Below are 19,869 nucleotides of genomic sequence, written 5' to 3'. Positions count from 1 at the left end.
CCAGCTGTTGTGAAACTACAAGTCTCATCATACCTCTGCCTTTGGGAGTCATGCTTGTAACTGTCAATCTTGCAATGCCTCCTGGGACTTGTAGTTTGGCAACAGCTGGAGGGCCGCCAGTTTGACACCCGTGCTCTAACGCATATCAAATGTGGTATTTGCACTACTGTATGCTATGTGATTTTTTTTTACAGACAAAAATTCCATTTTCAATTCACTAAAGATTTATAGACCACCAGCTGTATTTACTGCAGGCAGGCATACTATATAATTGACTTGTGTGATATTTCGTATTCAAAAGATTATAACACAACTTTTATTTAAAATACAGTTAGAATCTGTCTGCCTATAATGTGGGGGTTTCTTATAAGCGATTGGTTTAATGGAGAGAGGGGAGTTGACCATCTGTTTTTATTCTGTTTGTATATAATTTGGGCCAAAATGTTTTAGATTATGTTTTTCATTTGTGATTTTCAATAAAATGTATATGTGTTTTTTACTACATAGGTGGCAATGCTGAATGATCTAGATGAATTTGATTTTCTACATAAGGGTATCTTGGAGTTTAACCTGGGTTTTTGGTAATATAGTAGATGTGCTACCAGTGACTGTGACCACATTTCTGCATTAATTTTTACTATGGGACTTTGAGGATTTTTTTCTTAAGTGTATTAACAGTAATGTTGGGGTTGTCAATGGAAGAAAGGACAAGATGGAGTCATTCTACGCAGATGAGATTAAACAAGACTTTGAAAGACTACATTTGTATGATATTTTGTAAAAGGGAACTGAAGTTTTTGAAGAGAAAATGACTGACATAAAAATTTTAAATAAAGTCATTGCATCTTAGTACACTGACCCTTTATGAATCACAGGCACAAAGCATAAATAGCATGTAAGGGATGTGCAATAGGGGTATAAGGGGAAAAAAATTGTGGTAGGATCTGGATGCACATCATTAGTGCCTTATCTTTATGAAAACCTCCGGCATTGATGATCAGAGATCAATAATCTGGGAAAATCAATAAAATGGCATGGACTACTTGACACTGGGTTTAGGGTGTATTCTAACATTTAGGTTCAATCGTTGTAAGATAGACTGTCTCTCATTAAACTACATCTGTATAGCAAGTACGCACTTCACTCTAACAGTGGCCTCTTTCCACCCCAAAGCACCAGCAGAGCATCTGCAGTTCATAATCAAAGTATAGCTTTTTGTATATTGGTATTTGCACACTCTAGATCCCCTAAGCCTCTTGCTTGGAACTGGCGATAAATCATCCAGGCTCCAAGTAGAGGATAGCTGGGACAGGAAGGGTTGTACCAATTCTCCCTGGAAGCTCAAATTTTCAAGTTCTAGCAATTTAAAAAAGAAAAAACAAAGTAAACAGTGCAATTTACTGAAACACTCATCACATTGCTGCCTCACTGCAGTTCACTGCAAATAAAGCAGACAGCTGCCCTACATGTTATGACGATGCAGTGAAGTGTGAACGAGCACTAACAATTGCTGCAATTTACAGATTTGCTTTAACAAATCACGCTAACCTGTAGTTAAATTGGGCTGAATGAGGTGAAGCTCTGCTGATTCTATCATCCAATCATGTACAAACTGAAATGCTATTCTTTTGAAAAATATTTTCCTTCTAAGTGATATTTGCAAAGTAAAATTTTACCATATTCACTAAGCTCTGGGAAACATTCCCTAACAGAGTTAACAACGTATTTGTTTAGTAAATCAAGCCAAATATAGTAAAAAAATGTGCACTTTTGATTTATCACTGGCTAAAAAATGATTGCTAAATTTGGAAATGCTCACTGTAAAAATTAAAATATGTGTGTCAAGTATAGGCTGGGTTATTGACTAGACACAAGCATATGTCTAGAAATGCTTGTTTATTAGGATGCCAAAATATTAGATTATAGCAACATTTAATATATTCAATGGCACACTGAGCTCTTGCCATTCACAATTGTTAGCTTATATTTAAAGCCATATTTCTACCTTTTCCTGAATCCTGTGACATTCTAATAATAATTAGAAGAGGGAGACAAACTGAATTTTGTGAAATTTTCCAATCCCAGACCCTGTGCCATAAACAGGTCTGACACCTCTAAATTGGCAGAGATTAAATATTGACTGTACGCAGGATAAAACAACTGTAAAAAACTGATAATTTACTGTTAATTCACAGCAAACAAAAGCAGAAACACCACTGCATGTCCAGGCCCAAATCTGCTTCGGGTTAAAATAAGCACAAAAAAGCTGATAAAGTTATAGAAAGAGTCAAACAGTCTCAAAGCAAAGTATGTACACCATATCTGTTTGTGGTCTTTCCAATTACCTTCGGAGCTAGGGCTAGGAGTAGAGACAGGAAACTGGTAGGTGGGAGTGTAAGGATTGAATTCTGCAGCAGAGAAAAGCAGCACAGAAAAGCAGAGGACATTCAGCATATCTATGGTTATTTCTAAAGTCAGCTATGTAAGTAACTTCTGGCTTACTACTGAACAACACCCAGCACACAGCTAGCTATTCCTGCACCCTGGAAGATGCAGTCTTGTCATTTATAAGGCCTATTTCAGCTGTAATATTGTTCTGAATGCTGAATTCATCTTTTAAAGGGAAACTATAGTACATTTTCTGTGAGTTATCAGAAGTTCTCATATCACTCACAGTATGCATGCTTGTTATTCCATATTTTGAACATTATATTTTATATACATATTGAAAATTATCCCTTGGGGAATGCAGCATCCCTGCCAGGGGACTGATGAACTAAGATCAAATACTACATAGAAGTTGTACTGTTACTAGTCTGGCTGATGGACTTGCACCAAGATAAAGGATGTGCAAAACAATATAGTCTTGCAACATCATTAAGAAGGAAGCATTGAATGTCACGGTTATTTATTGCTGCTTCATGTGCACGTACACTTATTTAAAATTATACATAGAAAAAGGTTTTATAAAATTAACATACAAGATACATTGATAAGATATTATGCTAGTCACATTCATAGATACAGTATGTAAAAAGTACTTTAGGAAGCCTATAGATTCCCTTTAAATGTGTTAGGGCAATATAATATAACACTGTTAAAATGGAAAAGCTCTTTTTTTACACTTGGATTAAGCAAGCAGAGTAAATGTTGCCTTATATTTCTATATATGACATCAAAACACATGTCCACTCTCAAGCCAATCTGATGATACCTTCTGTTTTAGGCTTGACCTCAGGTAGTTCAGGAAATGTGTATGTTGGGGTATAAGGGTTTTCTTCAGTAGAGTCTAACAAGAGCAGTGAAAGTTAGAGAACTGATCAAAGCTTTACATAAAAGGGAAATAAACAGTAAAGTATGACACAGAAACAGCTTACTGGAATACTTTTCTATGAAAAAAGTACTAAAAAAAATTCTAATATGGCTAAATTCTGTAGATCCGTGATATAGGGAGCAAAAAGACTGAGTGCTTCCACTGCATATTTTTTTTAATCACGATAAAAAAAAAAGAAAAAAAAAGAAAGTAGAACATTCACTGAAATCTAGCCTATCTCACTCAATAATCAGCTTAAAGTATATGCAAACCTTAAGCTTGTAAAACAAAACATTCTGTTATAAATATTTTGCCTTCCATTTCTATTTTAACCAGAGGTGATCACAAACTCTGTTCTCAGCGGTACAAGGGGCTTAGAGAGGTAGGGGTGGAGAAACAGAAGTGCATTGATATTCCCAGTGAATGGATGTGCAGGGGGCATGTCAGCACAAGTCTGACCATTGGAGGAGAGGGCAGCCAGAATACTGACCACGCTGAGATGGAAGTGCTGTCATGCGTAGTGTGGTCAGTTTGAAAAAAGAAAGCGGGGATTACCAGCTATTTCACACAAAGGAAACAGAATACTTTTTAACACAAGTACATGGTACAACATGCACATATCAGGAATATGAAATGTTGGGGTAACAGTCTTTAATCATCACTTTGAAATCATTAAGGAGATAATCTTGTGAAATGCATCATGACTGATCTGTACTGAGAAAGATTTTCTGTTCTGGGTTCCTTTGCTATTTCAAACTAATTCTGGGTGCAGGCTAACTCCTCAGCCTGTCCATTATTGCTTAAAAGTCCACAAATATAAAAAATGTGGACTACTTGCCAGATGTCTTCTGCACATAAAATGATATTTTACCAGTGTTTACTCTATCTGCCTTAATTCCACCCTCCAAGTGATGTCATCTTTGCCAAGACGAGCATCTCAGAAGTTGTGGTGAAAGATAATTTTTGATCCTTTCTTCTGATGTTCTACTTATTTTTTGCCTTTTAGCATTTTTATTCAGGAGGCAGGAACTGCAAGGTATGTAGACCCTGCATTTTTCATGTAGAGCTCACTTGAACCAATACTTAGGATTAACAACTCCAAAGAATGCACATGTAAAAAAAAATCAGTAGTGGGATCTCCCACTTTCCTTTTTTGGATTCCTTTCAAGTTCTACTCTAGTTTTGTTCCATGGTTCACTATACTTGTGTATTTACAGTGGCAGTGGGGATATGGCAGAGGTAACTGCAGTACATCTGGTAGTCTGAGAAGCCAGTGGGAGAAGCAAAAAAAGAATAAAAAGAAAAGAAAAAGATAATTTTGATTCCCACCTTTTGTATCTTCCTGAAGTTCTATTTATTGTATCTCTTATTCTTCCCATTAATGTTTGTGGCTTCTAAGCATGGCCATAATGATTGGTATGAAATTTGACAAAGAGCGCTAAAAATGTGCACCAACAATACTTACAGCAAAAGTCAAAAATTATCTGTGTGTAGAAACGTACTACCTACACAATCAATTCTCAGATCTGTTGCATTGCTCACGTTTATCACACTTCAAAGATAACTAAACCCAAGAACCAAAATGTCAGCTCTCCCCATGACCCATGTAATGGAATTGAAAAAAAACAAACATGGTTGAAGTCCAGCCTTTTTTGACAATTTTGACAGGTGCCCGTTCCCACTTCCGCTACGCTTGCCTAGGCGATCAGAAGCGGAAGTTATCCCCCCCCCCATATGTCTTCTGGGACTTGTGACAAGTCCCAGATGACTACGGGACCATTTACAAGGTGCAGCACCATTCATGCATGTGCAGTGGGCACCCAGCTGTGAAGCCACAGCCAGGTGCCCACACTTAAGATGCCGGTGTCGGGGACAGAGGACAGCTGGTGAAAGTAAAAGCAGCTACCATTTTTGTAGCTGCTGACTTTTTTTTTTACATCTTGACTGAAGCTCCACTTTAACTTCCCTTTGTTGCCACTTCAGAAAAAAATTGAATACACTAAAATATTCATAACTGAAAAAACAAAGGTCAGAAAATATTACTTGGCCTATTTATAGGCCTTTTTAAACCCTATGTCTATTACAGTCTGATTGACTCATTTTATTTTTTTACAAAAAAAAGTTACTACAAAAACTGTAAATACTGGCTTGATGTGCTTTCTATGCAGGATATAGCAGTATAATTTACACCAACGTGGCAGTCTGTGACTTCCGAACGCACATTTATTACTGGAAGTTATTTAATTGCCTACAGATAAAGACTTCAGATTATTTATATGTGCCAGAGATTACTGCACACAACTGTGATTTATTAAGATAAGGGGAACTTTGTTTTGTAATGGCTTGGTGCCTGCAAACTGTAAGCCCATTAACTGCAAACAGGCAGAATTAAAATACCATTAAATCACTAATGAACAAAATAACTACCATGATAGTAAATACTTAAGACGTAAATTATTCCTGACATCACAAGCACACAGCTATTAAAATCAAGGATCAAGCACAGACCAGCAGACATTTCATGGACCGTCAATACAATGGACAGAGCTGCAATCATATTAATAAAATAGGAAAGCAAAAGAACTTCACAATAAACAAAGAGGGGAACACTGCAATCATTAAATACAACCAAACTTATTCCAAAGTCAAATTTCAGTAACTTGTACTAAACAATTTTTACAATTTTTACTCTAATCTACTCAAAGATTGTTTAACTTTGGATATTTACTGAAAGTGCAGGGAAGTTGTATTGTTTTTATTTTGGTCGCTGTGTCCCATTGCTGAAATTCTTATCCCTTTCTGCCATGACAATTTGTAAACGAAACTCTCTCCAAAATAACAGGAACACCCATGTTAGACATATGTCACCAGAACAGGTATCCCCATGAGCAGATGTCCCCCCACCCCTTGTTCTGGTGAGAACTGTAAAATTTTGGATTTGCTATCACTTTATGTCCTTGTCATTATGGTGACCATGAGAAATAGAAAATCTTCTTATCAGGGAGACAGAAGGCAAAGGAAAAAACTTCCAAAAATTCTAACCTTTCTCACTCTATCACACACTAAGAAAGATTTTAGTTTGATATACAATTGTAATCAAAAGTTTGCATACCCTGAAAGAAATTGTGAAATTTTGGCATTTATATTGAAAATTTGACTGATCATGCCAAAAAAACCCTGTCTTTTATTTAAGGATAGCAATCATTTATTATCACATAGTTGTTTGGCTCCTTTTTAAATCATAACAGAAATCACCCAAATGGCCCTGATCAAAAGTTCACATACCCTGGAATGTTTGGCCTTGGTACAGACACACAAGGTGGCACACACAGGTTAATATAGCAATTAAAGGTTAATGTCCCACATCCGTGACTTTTTAAATATCAGTTAGTGTGTGTATAAATAATTAATAGTTATTTAGCTTTCATATGGATGCACTGAGCCATGGGGAGCAGAAAAGAATTGTAAAAAGACCTACGTAACAAAGTAATAGAACTTTATAAAGATGGAAAAAGATATACAAAGATATCCAAAGCCTTGAATATGCCAGACAGTACTGTTCAATCACTTATTAAGAAGTAGAAAGTTTGGGAATATCTTGATACCAAGGTCAGGTAGACCAAGAAAAATTGCAGCCACAACTACCAAAAGAATTGTTTGGGATACAAAGAAAAACCCACAATTACCCTCAGGAGAAATACAGGCTGCTCAGGAAAAAGACGGTGTGGTTTTTTTTTTTAAGGCGCACAATACAACTATACTTGAAGAAAAATGAGCTGTATGGTGGAGTTGAAGAAGCCTTTAGTTATTTTAATTTCAACCTGCTTCTGAATGCAGATAACACTTTCATAAATGACAACACTGTAACAAGCAAAAGCAAATTGGATAAGCTAGATCTACCAGTCCTTCTTGCGATTCAAACACAAGACCTTCCATTAAGTTGGCTTTGCGAAATGACATACATGTAGATTGATCAAAAGTTTAATTTCTAAATAAAGGGCCTTTTAAACACAGTAGTGAGCCCTGTCAGTCATATCAACTACTGCAGTGCTAGCTTTAATAGAGTAGTGCATGTAAATCAGAGCAGAATACATATAGTTTTGGTAGAAAGCTCTAAGCACTAGTCATTACCTCTGTTTAACTTGTGGATCTGCTTGAACATGGTCTTGTACCAGTCCTTTGATCTCTCCGTGTTCTGTAAAAGAGAATAATGTTTGTCAGTCTTTAGCAGAAATTATGTAATTAAGGAACACTTACAAATGATATATAACAAGCTATAAACAAAAGACAAATTCCCCATATACAGGATTTACTTAAAAGAGAAATTTTAATACCTGAATGTATTCCAAATCCATAAATCGTAGGATTTCATAGAATAAAAAAATGGCTTCATCTTATGCCAGAAGTACAGCACACTGTACACAAGATTTAACAGAGGACACACTTTTTCCTGGCTGGCTTTGATGTACCATACCAGCAGCATTTGCAGCCCCCATAGCAGAGCTGTTTATCCCACACAACCAAGAAAAGCGATTTTATTACTTCAACCATTAGGGTTCATGTACAAAGGCAGAAAACTCAGAAGTCAGTCATAGGCCTCATGCACACAAGAGTAAAAATCTCTACTTTTATAGGTGTCCAGCATATTTTTTTTTTATTCCTTAAAACTCAGTTCAGTGTTAGGCTATCTGGCCATGCGCATTAGGTGTTTAGATCCATATTTTAAGAGCAGTGTATTTTAGGAACAGGCAGAAAAAAAAGCCTGCCCAAACGCTGCGTTCAGTGAGAAGCCGATGAGCATAATTTATGTGCAAATGCACCTAAATGCATGCATATGCACGTATATTTATTCTAGTAGCTAGGATAAATAAATATTGTAGCCAATAGAATGAGTTTACACACGCATACGATTTGTAAACACACATAAGTGTAAACAAAGAAAAAACAGCCTCAAGTGTACCAAAGCGACATTGGAGACATTTGGTAGTATATATTCAGCCTAAATTCATATGCAAATGTTCATGAGGCCATATTAAGAATGCTTTTAGGTGCTTCCTGAGTTTCTTTGACTTGCTTCTGATATGCTTCAGTTTTCTTTTAAGCTGCTTAAAATGGTTGTAAACCTCTGACATGAAATATGAACAAAGCATATCCTTCTATACTGTGTACTAGCCTCAAGTCAAAGTACTGAATGTGATTTCTCCCTGCTGCCTTGTTCTCTACTATATGCATTGAGTCACTTCTGACAGGTTTTCCCAACTCCAAAAGATAGGAGACGGGGGGGGAGCTTTGGCACACAGCCTGTAAATGACAGCTTCAGCTCTGCATGTTTTCTGTGTGCTGTGTGGAGTGGGGTGTCCCATCCCTCCAATCAGCTCTCAGAGCTCTCCTCTCTGAGCTGTGCAGTGTTTGACTTCAGATCCCCACCCCCTGCATTCTGGAAGCTCAGACAAGCGGTGTAAATTCTGCACTTTGAACAGATGTGGAGAAGAGGACTGCAAATAAATAGGTACAACGTAAGTAGAAGGATTGGTTTTACCTCTGTGTATCACCTGAGGCTAGTCACTTCTCTGGGTATATGTAAGAGATTACAACCACTTTATGGAGCTGTTTTTGAATTCATATTGCCTTGTATGGGAAAAGAAAAGCAGTTCAGATGTGAACAATTGCACAGATACAAGTTCTTACATTTCCCTAGTCCAAAGACTTGTATATACTGTGACAGACCCAACCGGGACAGGGGCTTTTAGAGGGGTAAGAGGCTAGCCTGCAGTCCCCCCCCCCCCCCCCCGAAAGCCCCTGTCCCTGTCAGGTCACATATACTGTACACAGTGCATGCACCAAAAGCCATTTTCAAGCCTCATCTCTGGATTGAGGTGGTGAATATTCAGCCATCACACAACTGGAGGAAAGAAGGTTTCTCCCCAAGATTCCAACTTGATATACAGTCTATTTAAAATAATTCTGATCATAAGCACGAGAAAGAAAACAAAGCTGCAGTGTGTTTGGAGAAGCGGGGAAGAGCAAATTCACACAGAGATCTCCATCACTAAAATGTTAGCAGAACTTAGTTCATTATAGGATGAAGATATCAGTTTTGGGTGCACTTATTCTTTAATTCAGATGCCAGGGTCTAAAATAACATAATGGGTTGTGTATAAGCATGTGCAAATCTTTGCCTTCATGCTCCATCCAGCCCACTGAGCTGGAAGACTGTACTGACTGGTATGTCCCTTTGATATGGTAAAACAACTATGAAACCACCACAGGAAGACAAACACATACACAAACCATTCATGTTCTATACTTTTGCTTCATAGGCTGCGCATAGATAGATCTTGTCTACAACATTGAGCTGGAAACTATCTGCCAACCCTTCAGTAAGCTTCCTATTACCCCTCAAAATGTTTATAATCCCCCAGTCTTTACAGGAGATGCTAAATTGTGAGTGGTGCTTGTAATTACCAGAACGTTTATGACCAGCAATACAACATTGATGGATGCAGAAGTTTGTCCAGCATTACTGACTTTTTCCCCTTCTTAGGATCTTTCAGCACTTTTGCAGGCAACTCAGAATTATTAATGAAAAAAAATGGGGATGGAAACAAAAGTACAGTGCACATTGCAGCACACTTTCATTTGCATGCAGCATTTGATACAGTGAAGATGGTATGTCTTGTGTCTGTTCTTTGCTTTGGATCAAAGCCAATCATTTTCCCCAGCCCTCTCCAGGTTTCAAGAAACTCTGCTGATAGCCCCAATTGTTCACCTTTTCAATTTAACTAATGCAAAAAGTTTAAGCTGGGGGGTCTCTTTCACCTTCTCATTACACAAAGCTGAATTCCAGAAATGATCTTTTTTGCACACACACACGCATTGGTCCAGCTTGGCTTGATGTAAGTATCCATATCTGGAAGGTAGCTGGGGGATGCTGAAAATCACGGTAGCAGTCTACACTACATACAGTGAGAGCCATGATCTACCAGGTGCTTCTCCAGTGGCTTTTCCTCTTCACACTGAACACAGAGAGTTCCTTGCTGGGCACCACCACCATTCAGAGACAGCCTTGCAATTTTTTCACTGATTGCAAGACATTTTCTCAATAGACAAGTTGGAAATTGTGACATCATCCATCCCTGCTCTCTACCTAGTCCAATCAGAGAGTATCTTGCATTCATTCAAAAAATATAAGGCCTCCTCTGAATGGCGAGAGTTCCAAATGAGTTGCTCTCTGCATTAAGGGTGTGAATTGGTAATCTGCTGCACTTGGAAGATCACGTATATCACAGTATATAGTGTGGACTACTACACAGAACCTTCTTGATATCAAATATTGTTACTTACACCAAGCCTAGCGGGACCAACATATGACTGGATCAAAGATATTTCCTTGAGTTTTGTTTTAAATACAAGTACTTCGATGAAAGGAAAAGCTACATTATTTCTCTAGCTGGTCCTCTAGATTGGAACCAGTATCCAATGCTGACCATAATTAATTTACTGCAGATGAGACATACAGTAGAATTTATTTTATTTTAGTAGATTTGAAATAAGAACATATAAACAAACCAGCTGACAGACACACACTGAAAAATTAAGTATATAACTTCTATGGCATAATTTGTGTAGAAATAGCAACAAATTTACATTCTAAAGAAATGCAAATCTAGAAATGAATATAAATCTCCATAATAATGCACATACAATACTATAAACTACCCACTACATTTTGTTGAAAACATAATATAGCCACTATTACAGCTAAAGTGACAGAAAGTGGGCAGCACAGTGGCTAAATGGTTAGCACTTCCGCCTGGCAGTACTAGGGTCATTGGTTCGAATCCCAGCCACGGCACCTCCTGCCTGGAGTTTGCCTGTTCTTCCTGTGCCTGCATGGGTTTCCTCCGGGTACTCCGGTTTCCTCCCACACTCCAAAGACATGCTGGTAGGTTAATTGGATCCTGTCTATATTGGCCCTAGTATGTGTATGTATGAATGTGAGTTAGGGACCTTAGATTGTACGCCCCTTGAGGGTTAGGGACTGATGAGAATGTACAATATATGTATGTAAAGCGCTGCGTAAATTGACGGCGCTATATAAGTACCTGGAATAAATAAAGTAAAGTATCTGTGTTACCCATAGCAATCAAATATTACATCATGATTTTTGTAGCTTAACTGGGTCAGTGTCATTTTGGAATACTTAGTATTTACTATTAACACAACTAAATCACAGTCAATGCATTGGGTGACATCCTACCCGGAGAGGAATGCCTATGTCCTCCACTGACATATCTCCTATGTGATGAAGAAAACGGGCTTCTCTTTTTGTATTGTCCATGGCTGCTTTCTGCACAGGGGGATTACTTTCTGGACGTTTTCTCTCCGGCACAATTACTGGCTCTGTTTTCCCATTGGTAGAGCCATCCAGCACAGGATCTGTGAGCAGACACAAAGACATCTCATGACACTGGTGACATGGCATGTTCACAAACAGGACAAAATAACTATACTACAGAATGATCACAGTGGAAATGAAAAACATGCTGGAAAAATACATTCCAGAAGTGTTAGTGAGAGCATGTGATGGCTAAAGTGTCATTATTTCTACAGAACAATGCTTCACCTTCAGGTCAGAGAATATCAAGAAACAAAAAAAAAATCTATTATAATACAAGGACATACCACGTGGGTATTTACTTGTGTAGAAACAGAGAAACGTGACAGTAGAAAAAAGACCGAGTGGTCCATCGAGTCTGCCTGTTTTTTTCTTTTACTTTATACTTTTTTTTTTCCGTTAACTTTTTTGAGTAATTGTATGTTATTTGTCATACTTTTTTGAGTAATTGTATGTTATTCATTATACATAAAGGATATTTATTTTTAGGTTTAGTGACCCATGGCATACAATTAGAATTCATTTAGCCAAAGACTGTGCAATATACAAAATGGATTATGATTGGCAGTTATGGGATACTACACACTACTCAACTTTCCAAGATGAGAAAGAGGGTTATTATCTAGTAACAAAAAGTATGTGGGCAAAAGACACACCCCAGGTTACATGCAGAATATACAAAAATGATTGGTTAAGCCCAAAAGTGCTTTTTTTTACCACTACTATTCCTTTATACTAACTTTTGAAATGTACAAATGCAAAAACTTTGAAAATGTATTAAAGGTTTAGCACTGTAAAACATTTTTAAATGGGTATGTACAATAGACCAAAATAAGGGAAAAAGGAGGATGAAAGAGGGACTTTTACCAAATCAATTATTTTATACATAGGCCCCACCAAAAGAGGGACAGTCCCTCCAAATCAGGGACAGTTGGGAGCTATGGTACAACATTCCAGCTAACCAAATCTGTTTCACAGTAGCACAATTTAATAAAAAATTCAATTCAGAATTCATCATGTACTAGTTTATCTTTAGTAAAAAATAATTCTGACTGGTTACTGAACTTATGGTCATTTTATTATAGTAATTTTATGTATGCTATTTTTTGCTGCTGAAAAACAGTTTATCTTTTAGTTGGTGCTTAGCAAATAAACTCCCACTCAATGCATTTCATAAATAATTCTGAATCTCTACAATGAATTAGAGTCATTATTAGAAACCAAGCCTCAAAGCACAAGACTTCTGGCTCAAGCTGTTTTTTTTCTTAAATCCCTTAGAATGATTCATTTATAATATCACATATTTTGGTGTTTCTTAATTATTTTTGACTTTAGAAACTCAAAAATGTCTAGAAACATGTTTCCAGACATTAGATTCCAATCCAGCCATGCATTCATCGTATTTGGCATGACTGAGAAATCTGATATAAAGCATTTTGTCACTATTGTCATCACTGAAAGCAGAACTCAGTGAGACAAAAATCAACCTAGGAATGGTATTAAGGCATGACACCCAAGTGTCTTACATGCTTAAAAAGACTTACCAACTATAGTAAAAAAACTTTATGTGCCAAAAACTTTGCTACACACAGATAGACCAAAGGCACTTACTGGTCTTCAATCATGGACAGGAGAACCCTCCAATTTTGAGCTTATAAGTAAACATACTAGAAGCAGCAAGTTTGGATAAAGTGAACCTAGAATCAGATCTATGTTTTACATGCGCACATGGTAAGTAATGTGTAAATGTGACATGGGTAAATATTGCTTCTGGCAGGTATCACAGTACTTCCCCTGACAACTATGCCATATTCTCTCTTTCCATAAGGAGGGCACAGTCTTTGTTAGGGCACTATTCAAGATCAACATTTACATCCTGTACAAAATAAAGCTGTCCATACATTCATAGATGTTTTTCCTGTTTTTTTCCTTTATCCAAATGAGCTTAACAAAAAAAAAATCCAGAAAAAAACCCAGATTCCTCCATCCATGCTAAACAGCCCAGATATAGCAAATCTCCCACTGCAGCTAAAGTGGTTTATTTACTGAAGGTAAACAGAATTTGCACTTTGCAAAGTGCAATTGTAATTGGATGCAGGTACTCTTTGGACCTCAACTTTCCACCTTTTTCCTTAAAATTTTCAATTGAAGGATGTCAAGCAGGAAAGTGCCAATAGGATCACCCATGTAGTGAATCTCATCCAAATCATCAGGAACCAGCTGAAATCATCGCTGTGTATAACCAGATTAAGAAGCTGGCCCAGAAATAGAACAACCATGTACATCCTGGGGATTGTGCAATTATTGACTGTGTTCACACTTTGTGACTTGCTAAATGGTTACAGTGTTGCAGTCTGGTCAGTGTAGAGAAGTTTGAGGAAATGCTTCCTCCTGGCTGCAGCAGAATGATGAAGTCTAAAGACGACTTTTTAATAATAAAAGGTACAACTTTTTTTAAAATTATATTACTATCATATTTTGTGAAATGTCAGATATTTAAGAATGGACTCAAAGTTGCTGGAAGGTCCACTTTAATAGGTATTATTAGGTATTTCTAACAAGTAGACAAACATACAGAATACTAACTTTTACCAAATCAATTATGTATAAATATGCTCCGCCAATTGCATATACGAACATTAGGGATTTAACGCGATAATAAAGTTTCAGATTTAAAAAAATAACAAACATGTCATACTTACCACCTCTGTGCAACGGTTTTGCAAAGAGCAGCCCTGATCCTCCTCTCAAGTCCCCCACCAATGCTTCTGGCTCCTGTCCCCCACCCCCAAGTACCCCCTTAGCAAGCTGCTTACTCTGGGGGCACTCATGCGTGCTCGCTCCCAAGCCACAAAGCGTGGCTCTGCCGCACCCCCCACTCCCTCCTCACTGTCTGTGATCGATAGCCAAAGTCTCCTGCTGCTGTGTCTCAGCCAATGAGGAGGGAAAGACCCAGGAGAGCCACTGCTCTCATGTACATCACTGGATCTAGATTGGGCTCAGGTAAGCATTGGGAGTACTGAGGGGGGAGCTGCACACTGAAGGTTTTTTACTTTCATGCATAGAATGCATGCAGTTCTAAAACCTTCAGCCTTTAGAACCACCTTAATTAACATGCCTACATTTATTGTCATGCCAGTTAGCAATTAGCATCCAGAAACCTATGCTTCCAAATTCTAATTTCCAATCAGGCAAGAAGGAGCAGCTGAATATTTTAATCATGTGGTTTGCCAGCAAATCGTGTCGCAGTTACTAGAACGCTACACTCATTACATTCAGATGGTTTAATTCCTGTGACAGCAGCAATTATACTGCATCTCAAATTTATTCCAGACATTTGCACAGCTTATTCCACTCACTTAGCCAGACACCGAAAATTCCAATACGAGGTGTCAGAGAATAAAACATTAATAATACAGGAATGCTGTAATTACAGCAAGCTGGCAGGTGACCTTTTCATATTCTGCAGCATACATGGTTTCTGTGTTTTAATGAAGCTGACTGAAGCATCTGACATTGTAAAATGTGACATACTCCACAATATGTCCTGCTGCACTGTAAATACACGAATGGTCGAGCATCTATACACTACTCTATCACACAAAAATGACATATTTCCCACTAGAGGGCGACTAATAACTGTTTATTACTTATCGTGACATGTTCAGAGCAGCACAGCTAGTTTAGAAAGGCCCATTTGCAACACATTATAAATATTTAATGCACCGCTGTGTATTTTTAAGCGCTCTTCTTGCGTTTCTGATTGATGTATTAAGGTAGAGATGCACTGTTGTGTAGATATATGCACACACTTGTATGGTCTGTTTAACATGTGTTTCACATGTGGTACCATTCACCCCATAGAAGGTGTGCTTTCTGGAGACTACAAGTAAATGATAGCAAACAAAGTACTAATAAAAAATTGCCTTTGAAAATAATGCTACCTAACTTTCCAAGCACTTTTGATGCTGTGTTAGGTGCAGTTATCCACATCTAAAAAGCATAGGTAGTAATGCTCCTCTAAAAAATCTGAATTGTCTTAGCATTATAGAAGAAGAGCAGTGGTAGTCAACTTATTTGAACAGGGGACCTCATGTGCGGCAAAAGGACCGCATAGGAAATGGAAAGAGACTGTGGGCACGCTACAGGAGATGGTCAAAGACTGCAAACCTGCTAAAGATGTGGTTGTGGACTGCAGACATGTTGCAGGAAACTGCCAGAGACTGGACACACGTTACAAGAGACCGCTAGAGATCACGGCCATTACACATCCTTCAAAAATCACCAGCAACTAGCAATTCCAAGCAATCACCTAGAGAAAGAAAACTGTGACTGACTGTTGAGACCAGATGGTCGCACAATACATTGGTTGTGAGGGAGTAAAGAGTCGGCATATACATTGAACTGGTGGCAGAGATGGCTGGATTATCATTTTTACTTTAAAATGCTGTGCTATAAAAGCCAAATATAGCTATAAGTGATTTTTTTTTAATGTGTCCAGAATGCTTCTGGGGAATTATATCTCTTAAGGACTATGAACCAAGATCTCTCCTCAGTTGTTGATGATCCACAAGACAGAGCACTGCATTTTTCCTCTAATTTACTTAATTAGCAATTAACTGCTTATTACTAACAGAATATGGAGGCTGCCATTGCTGACCACCTTTTGAAAATTTTTGTTGCCTGGCTGTTGAGCTAAATCAATAGCTATAGATAGTAATAAGTTACTTATTAGGAACCAGTGCCAGTGCTGGGTCAAGGTCATCCAGTGCCTGGGAAAAAAATGGCAAATTGCGCACCACCCTTTCCTTCGTGGGGTGAAAATGGGGATGGGGCTAATAGCAGCACGCACAGCGCTCTACGCCGCAATGTTTGCAGGAAGGGAGGGGGGGTGAAGGGCTTTAAGTCAGTAAGTAGCTCTTGGGGGGTTCTGAGGAGGAGGGGGAGAGTGTGGGGCTGAGTTGTCCCCCACCTTCCATATACTCACTCAGTTCAGACTTCCTTCTTAGTGCAGCACCCACCAGGAATAAAGGCAGCTTCTCCTTCTTCCCATCCCTGGTCATGTGGTATGTCACATGACAAGGATAGAACGGTAGAAGGGTAGTCTGCCCTCACTTCGCAGCAGTGGCCTTCTGAGAAGAATGTGCATTCTCAGTAAGCACCCACTCTCGTCTGCCCACAGCCAGATGCTATTGGAGGGAGGAGAAAGCAGAATCCTTCCCCCTGCTCCTTCTGATATGAGTGAAGCTGCAGTCATTCCTGTCAACGAGGAGCAGGAGAATGGAGCGGCCAAAGCTTCCAGTGTGCCCCTTCTGCCCTCATTTTGTCCCAGCCCTGATGGGAACAAGTAGGCAGATCAAGACCTCTGACTTCACATGCTGCATGTTCAAGGTCTGAAGGAGCAAGGCAGCTAGCATTTTAGGAGGTAGTCAACAACAGCAACATCCTTTATGTTTTGCTAAATACAGGTTTAATTTACCATATCCAATTTAAAAAGATGGACAAAACTGCAATCATTAAGGATTTAGCTTTTATCCACTATGATTTACATCATTGGATCTGGCTGCTGTGAATACCTCCTCAACTTTTCTTCACTCTATGTTTCGTTAATCAGGCCCATTTAATAACCTTTACATTCAATTGTCTCAAAAGTGGTAAAACAGAAGCATGTTAAAAGACATTGGCATAGACTGCAAGACAACATTTTTATAAACAACATATGCACTATAACAATATACATTTTAGATCCAATTTTTTGAGCATATTCAGATTAAAGTCTTAGACCAATTATACAGTAAGTCCTAAGGTGCACTGCATTAAGTACTAAATAAAGCAAAGCACATGACAGGTGTGGATAGCATTGGTGTCATACCTTGCAAGCTACTAAGACGTTTTTGCTGCTCTGTGATAAAAAAGCAGAGAAAATGTGTAAGACAAGTGTGTATTAAAACCATGCATAGCAAATCTGAGATCTATGAAACAATCAGAGATCACTGTGACATTAGAGAGCAATACTGTCTGTGAAGGACACACCAAGAAAAGTGAGTGGCAGAATCAAAAGGATAAAGAAGAAAAACATCCCAAAAGCAGCACTGGCAATAAAAGCAACAGGTATCAAAGCTGAACTCCAGCCAAACAGCTAACAAAATAAAAACAGTGATGTAATCCTCCTGCCCAGTCTGTTAACTAGATAATGAAGAAGTAGAGGTCATCTGTGTGCTCCTCCATTCCAGTAAGCATGTTCCTTCAGTGGGATTGACAGTGCTCAGCTACAAAATAGGGTCTAATTGGCTGACACAGCCATCCCTTCCTCTCTCAGCCGAAGTGCTGCTGTGCAGGTATTACAGGAAGCAAACATAAAGACAGAGGCAGGTACTTATACCAGCTGTATTTTAAAATACATTTAGTTATTTTTTAGCGAATACATAACTACATTAGATATCTGCATGGAGTTCAGCTTTATAGAGATACTGAGAACAGTGCACTAAGATACTGTAAAAAAGTTCAACAATGAAATTGTAAATTGTATTAAAAAATAACTGTCTGCAATATTAGGAAGATGTCTTAGACAGTGAGCAAACTAATTATACAGTGAAAGTTCAGGCAATTCAACCCTAATTAACAACATAGTCTCATAATAACATTGTCAAATCGAATGATGAATTAAATATATCCACACAACAACAGTCACGGTAAAGAAGAAGAATTTAAAAGAATTTTGCCTAATGAAGAGGAAGGTATGCTGATGACACACAAGGGAAGATTTACTAAAACTGGTGTACTCAGAATCTGGTGCAACTGTGCATGGTAGCCAATCAGCTTCTAACTTCAGCTTTTGCAGTTACGTTTTGACAATAAAGCCTGGAATTTGATTGGTTTCTATCTAGAGCTGCACCAGATGTTGCACCATTCAGTTTTGGTGACTGCCCACATAGTTTTGTGTAAAACAATCTTGAGGCTGCACAGCACTCAAGGAACCTCACTCTATAAACTATTTTGTATAATAGTTTTTGAAAACTGCGATAATCCAATTTATAACTTTCTATATTATGAATCCCACTAAGGAGTCACCTTTTCAAGTGCTCTCTATGAGGACATTTCCAATTAATTCATGTCAGGACGGGAAGTGATGGGAAATCTCTTGAATGTGGAGACACACACTATCTATCTATCTATCTATCTATCTGAGATTGGATAGAGTTTCTGAAAACATTTTTATGGTTTTCTGAACTTTCAGCTCCCCAAAATGTTTGTATGGGCCTCACAGGGACATCTCCCCAATATGTCACAACTATAGCTGACCAAAAATCTAATTCTTCCTCACTTTATTAAAAACTAACCAACATAGAATTTACTTAGGTTTTGACCACAAGAAAAATGTAGACCCCCTTATTCCTATAAGCTACAGGCTACTACCCATTGCTGAGGAGGATTCCACGGTTTGGAGGAGCAAAAAGAGGCACTTTTAGCTCATTGGTCCTGAGGGGCCTGGGCAGGAAGGTGAGGGGGCACCCCTGTCACTGTGGATTCACACTCAGTTTGGAGCACCTGCATGAAGATTTGTTGTGTTTCACTTATTAGGACACTCAAGGACTTAGTATTGTTAATGTTACTGGGAGTGACCACAGTACTATATTCTGATAAGGGATAAGATATATTATTGGATTAGCATATATTATATGTTCTCTTGTAGCGCTGCACTGTTTTATGTTTTTCATTCTCTGACTGTGTTTGGTGCCTGGGTTGTGGCACTTAAGTGCTGGCTGCTTAGCATCTTAACCTTATAATAGCGCAGGGGGTACTACATATCAATACCCAAAACACCCTTGCCATGATCCATCACTGGCCGGCTCTAACATATACAGATCTTCTGCACGAGAGCCAAACTTTAAAAGCATTATGGGAAAAATACAAGAGAATGTCCATGCACACATGGCACAATGTGTAGGTTAAAATGATTAAAATATATGTACAGATCTGGGTGGTCAGGTGAACTCAGCTTTCCAGTGAGACCTTAGATCTGCTGTTCAATTGTTTGAGCACTACATGAAAAGATTATCACATAGAATGCTCTGCTGATATTATTGTTTATGTCATTAATATGAGCATAAGCAAGTTTATTCAGTCATAAGAATAAGAAATTATCCCATTGCAAAAA

General features: G+C 38.2%; 1 protein-coding gene across 4 annotated transcripts in view; it reads right to left on the bottom strand.

Annotated features, from left to right (window-relative positions):
* SORBS1 (sorbin and SH3 domain containing 1) overlaps positions 1–19,869 on the bottom strand; it is a 177,341-nt gene that overhangs the window by 102,185 nt on the left and 55,287 nt on the right. For 2 of the 4 annotated variants that reach the window (XM_089656209.1, XM_089656210.1), the window contains exons 10-14: positions 17,584–17,613; positions 11,574–11,752; positions 7,445–7,508; positions 3,215–3,289; positions 2,346–2,408 (exon numbers count right to left, since the gene is read on the bottom strand). In XM_089656209.1, the coding sequence (XP_089512335.1) occupies positions 2,346–2,408; positions 3,215–3,289; positions 7,445–7,508; positions 11,574–11,752; positions 17,584–17,613 (411 nt within the window). The remainder of the gene's footprint in view (positions 1–2,345; positions 2,409–3,214; positions 3,290–7,444; positions 7,509–11,573; positions 11,753–17,583; positions 17,614–19,869) is intronic. The other 2 variants (XM_089656208.1, XM_089656211.1) reach the window with 2 other exon arrangements.

Source organism: Staurois parvus, unplaced genomic scaffold (genome assembly GCF_062004578.1).
Source record: "Staurois parvus isolate SC_StPar_1 unplaced genomic scaffold, SC_StPar_1.0 ptg000894l, whole genome shotgun sequence".
In the NCBI taxonomy this organism is placed as follows: Eukaryota; Metazoa; Chordata; class Amphibia; order Anura; family Ranidae; genus Staurois; species Staurois parvus.
This window is presented reverse-complemented; position numbering and strand designations above follow the sequence as displayed.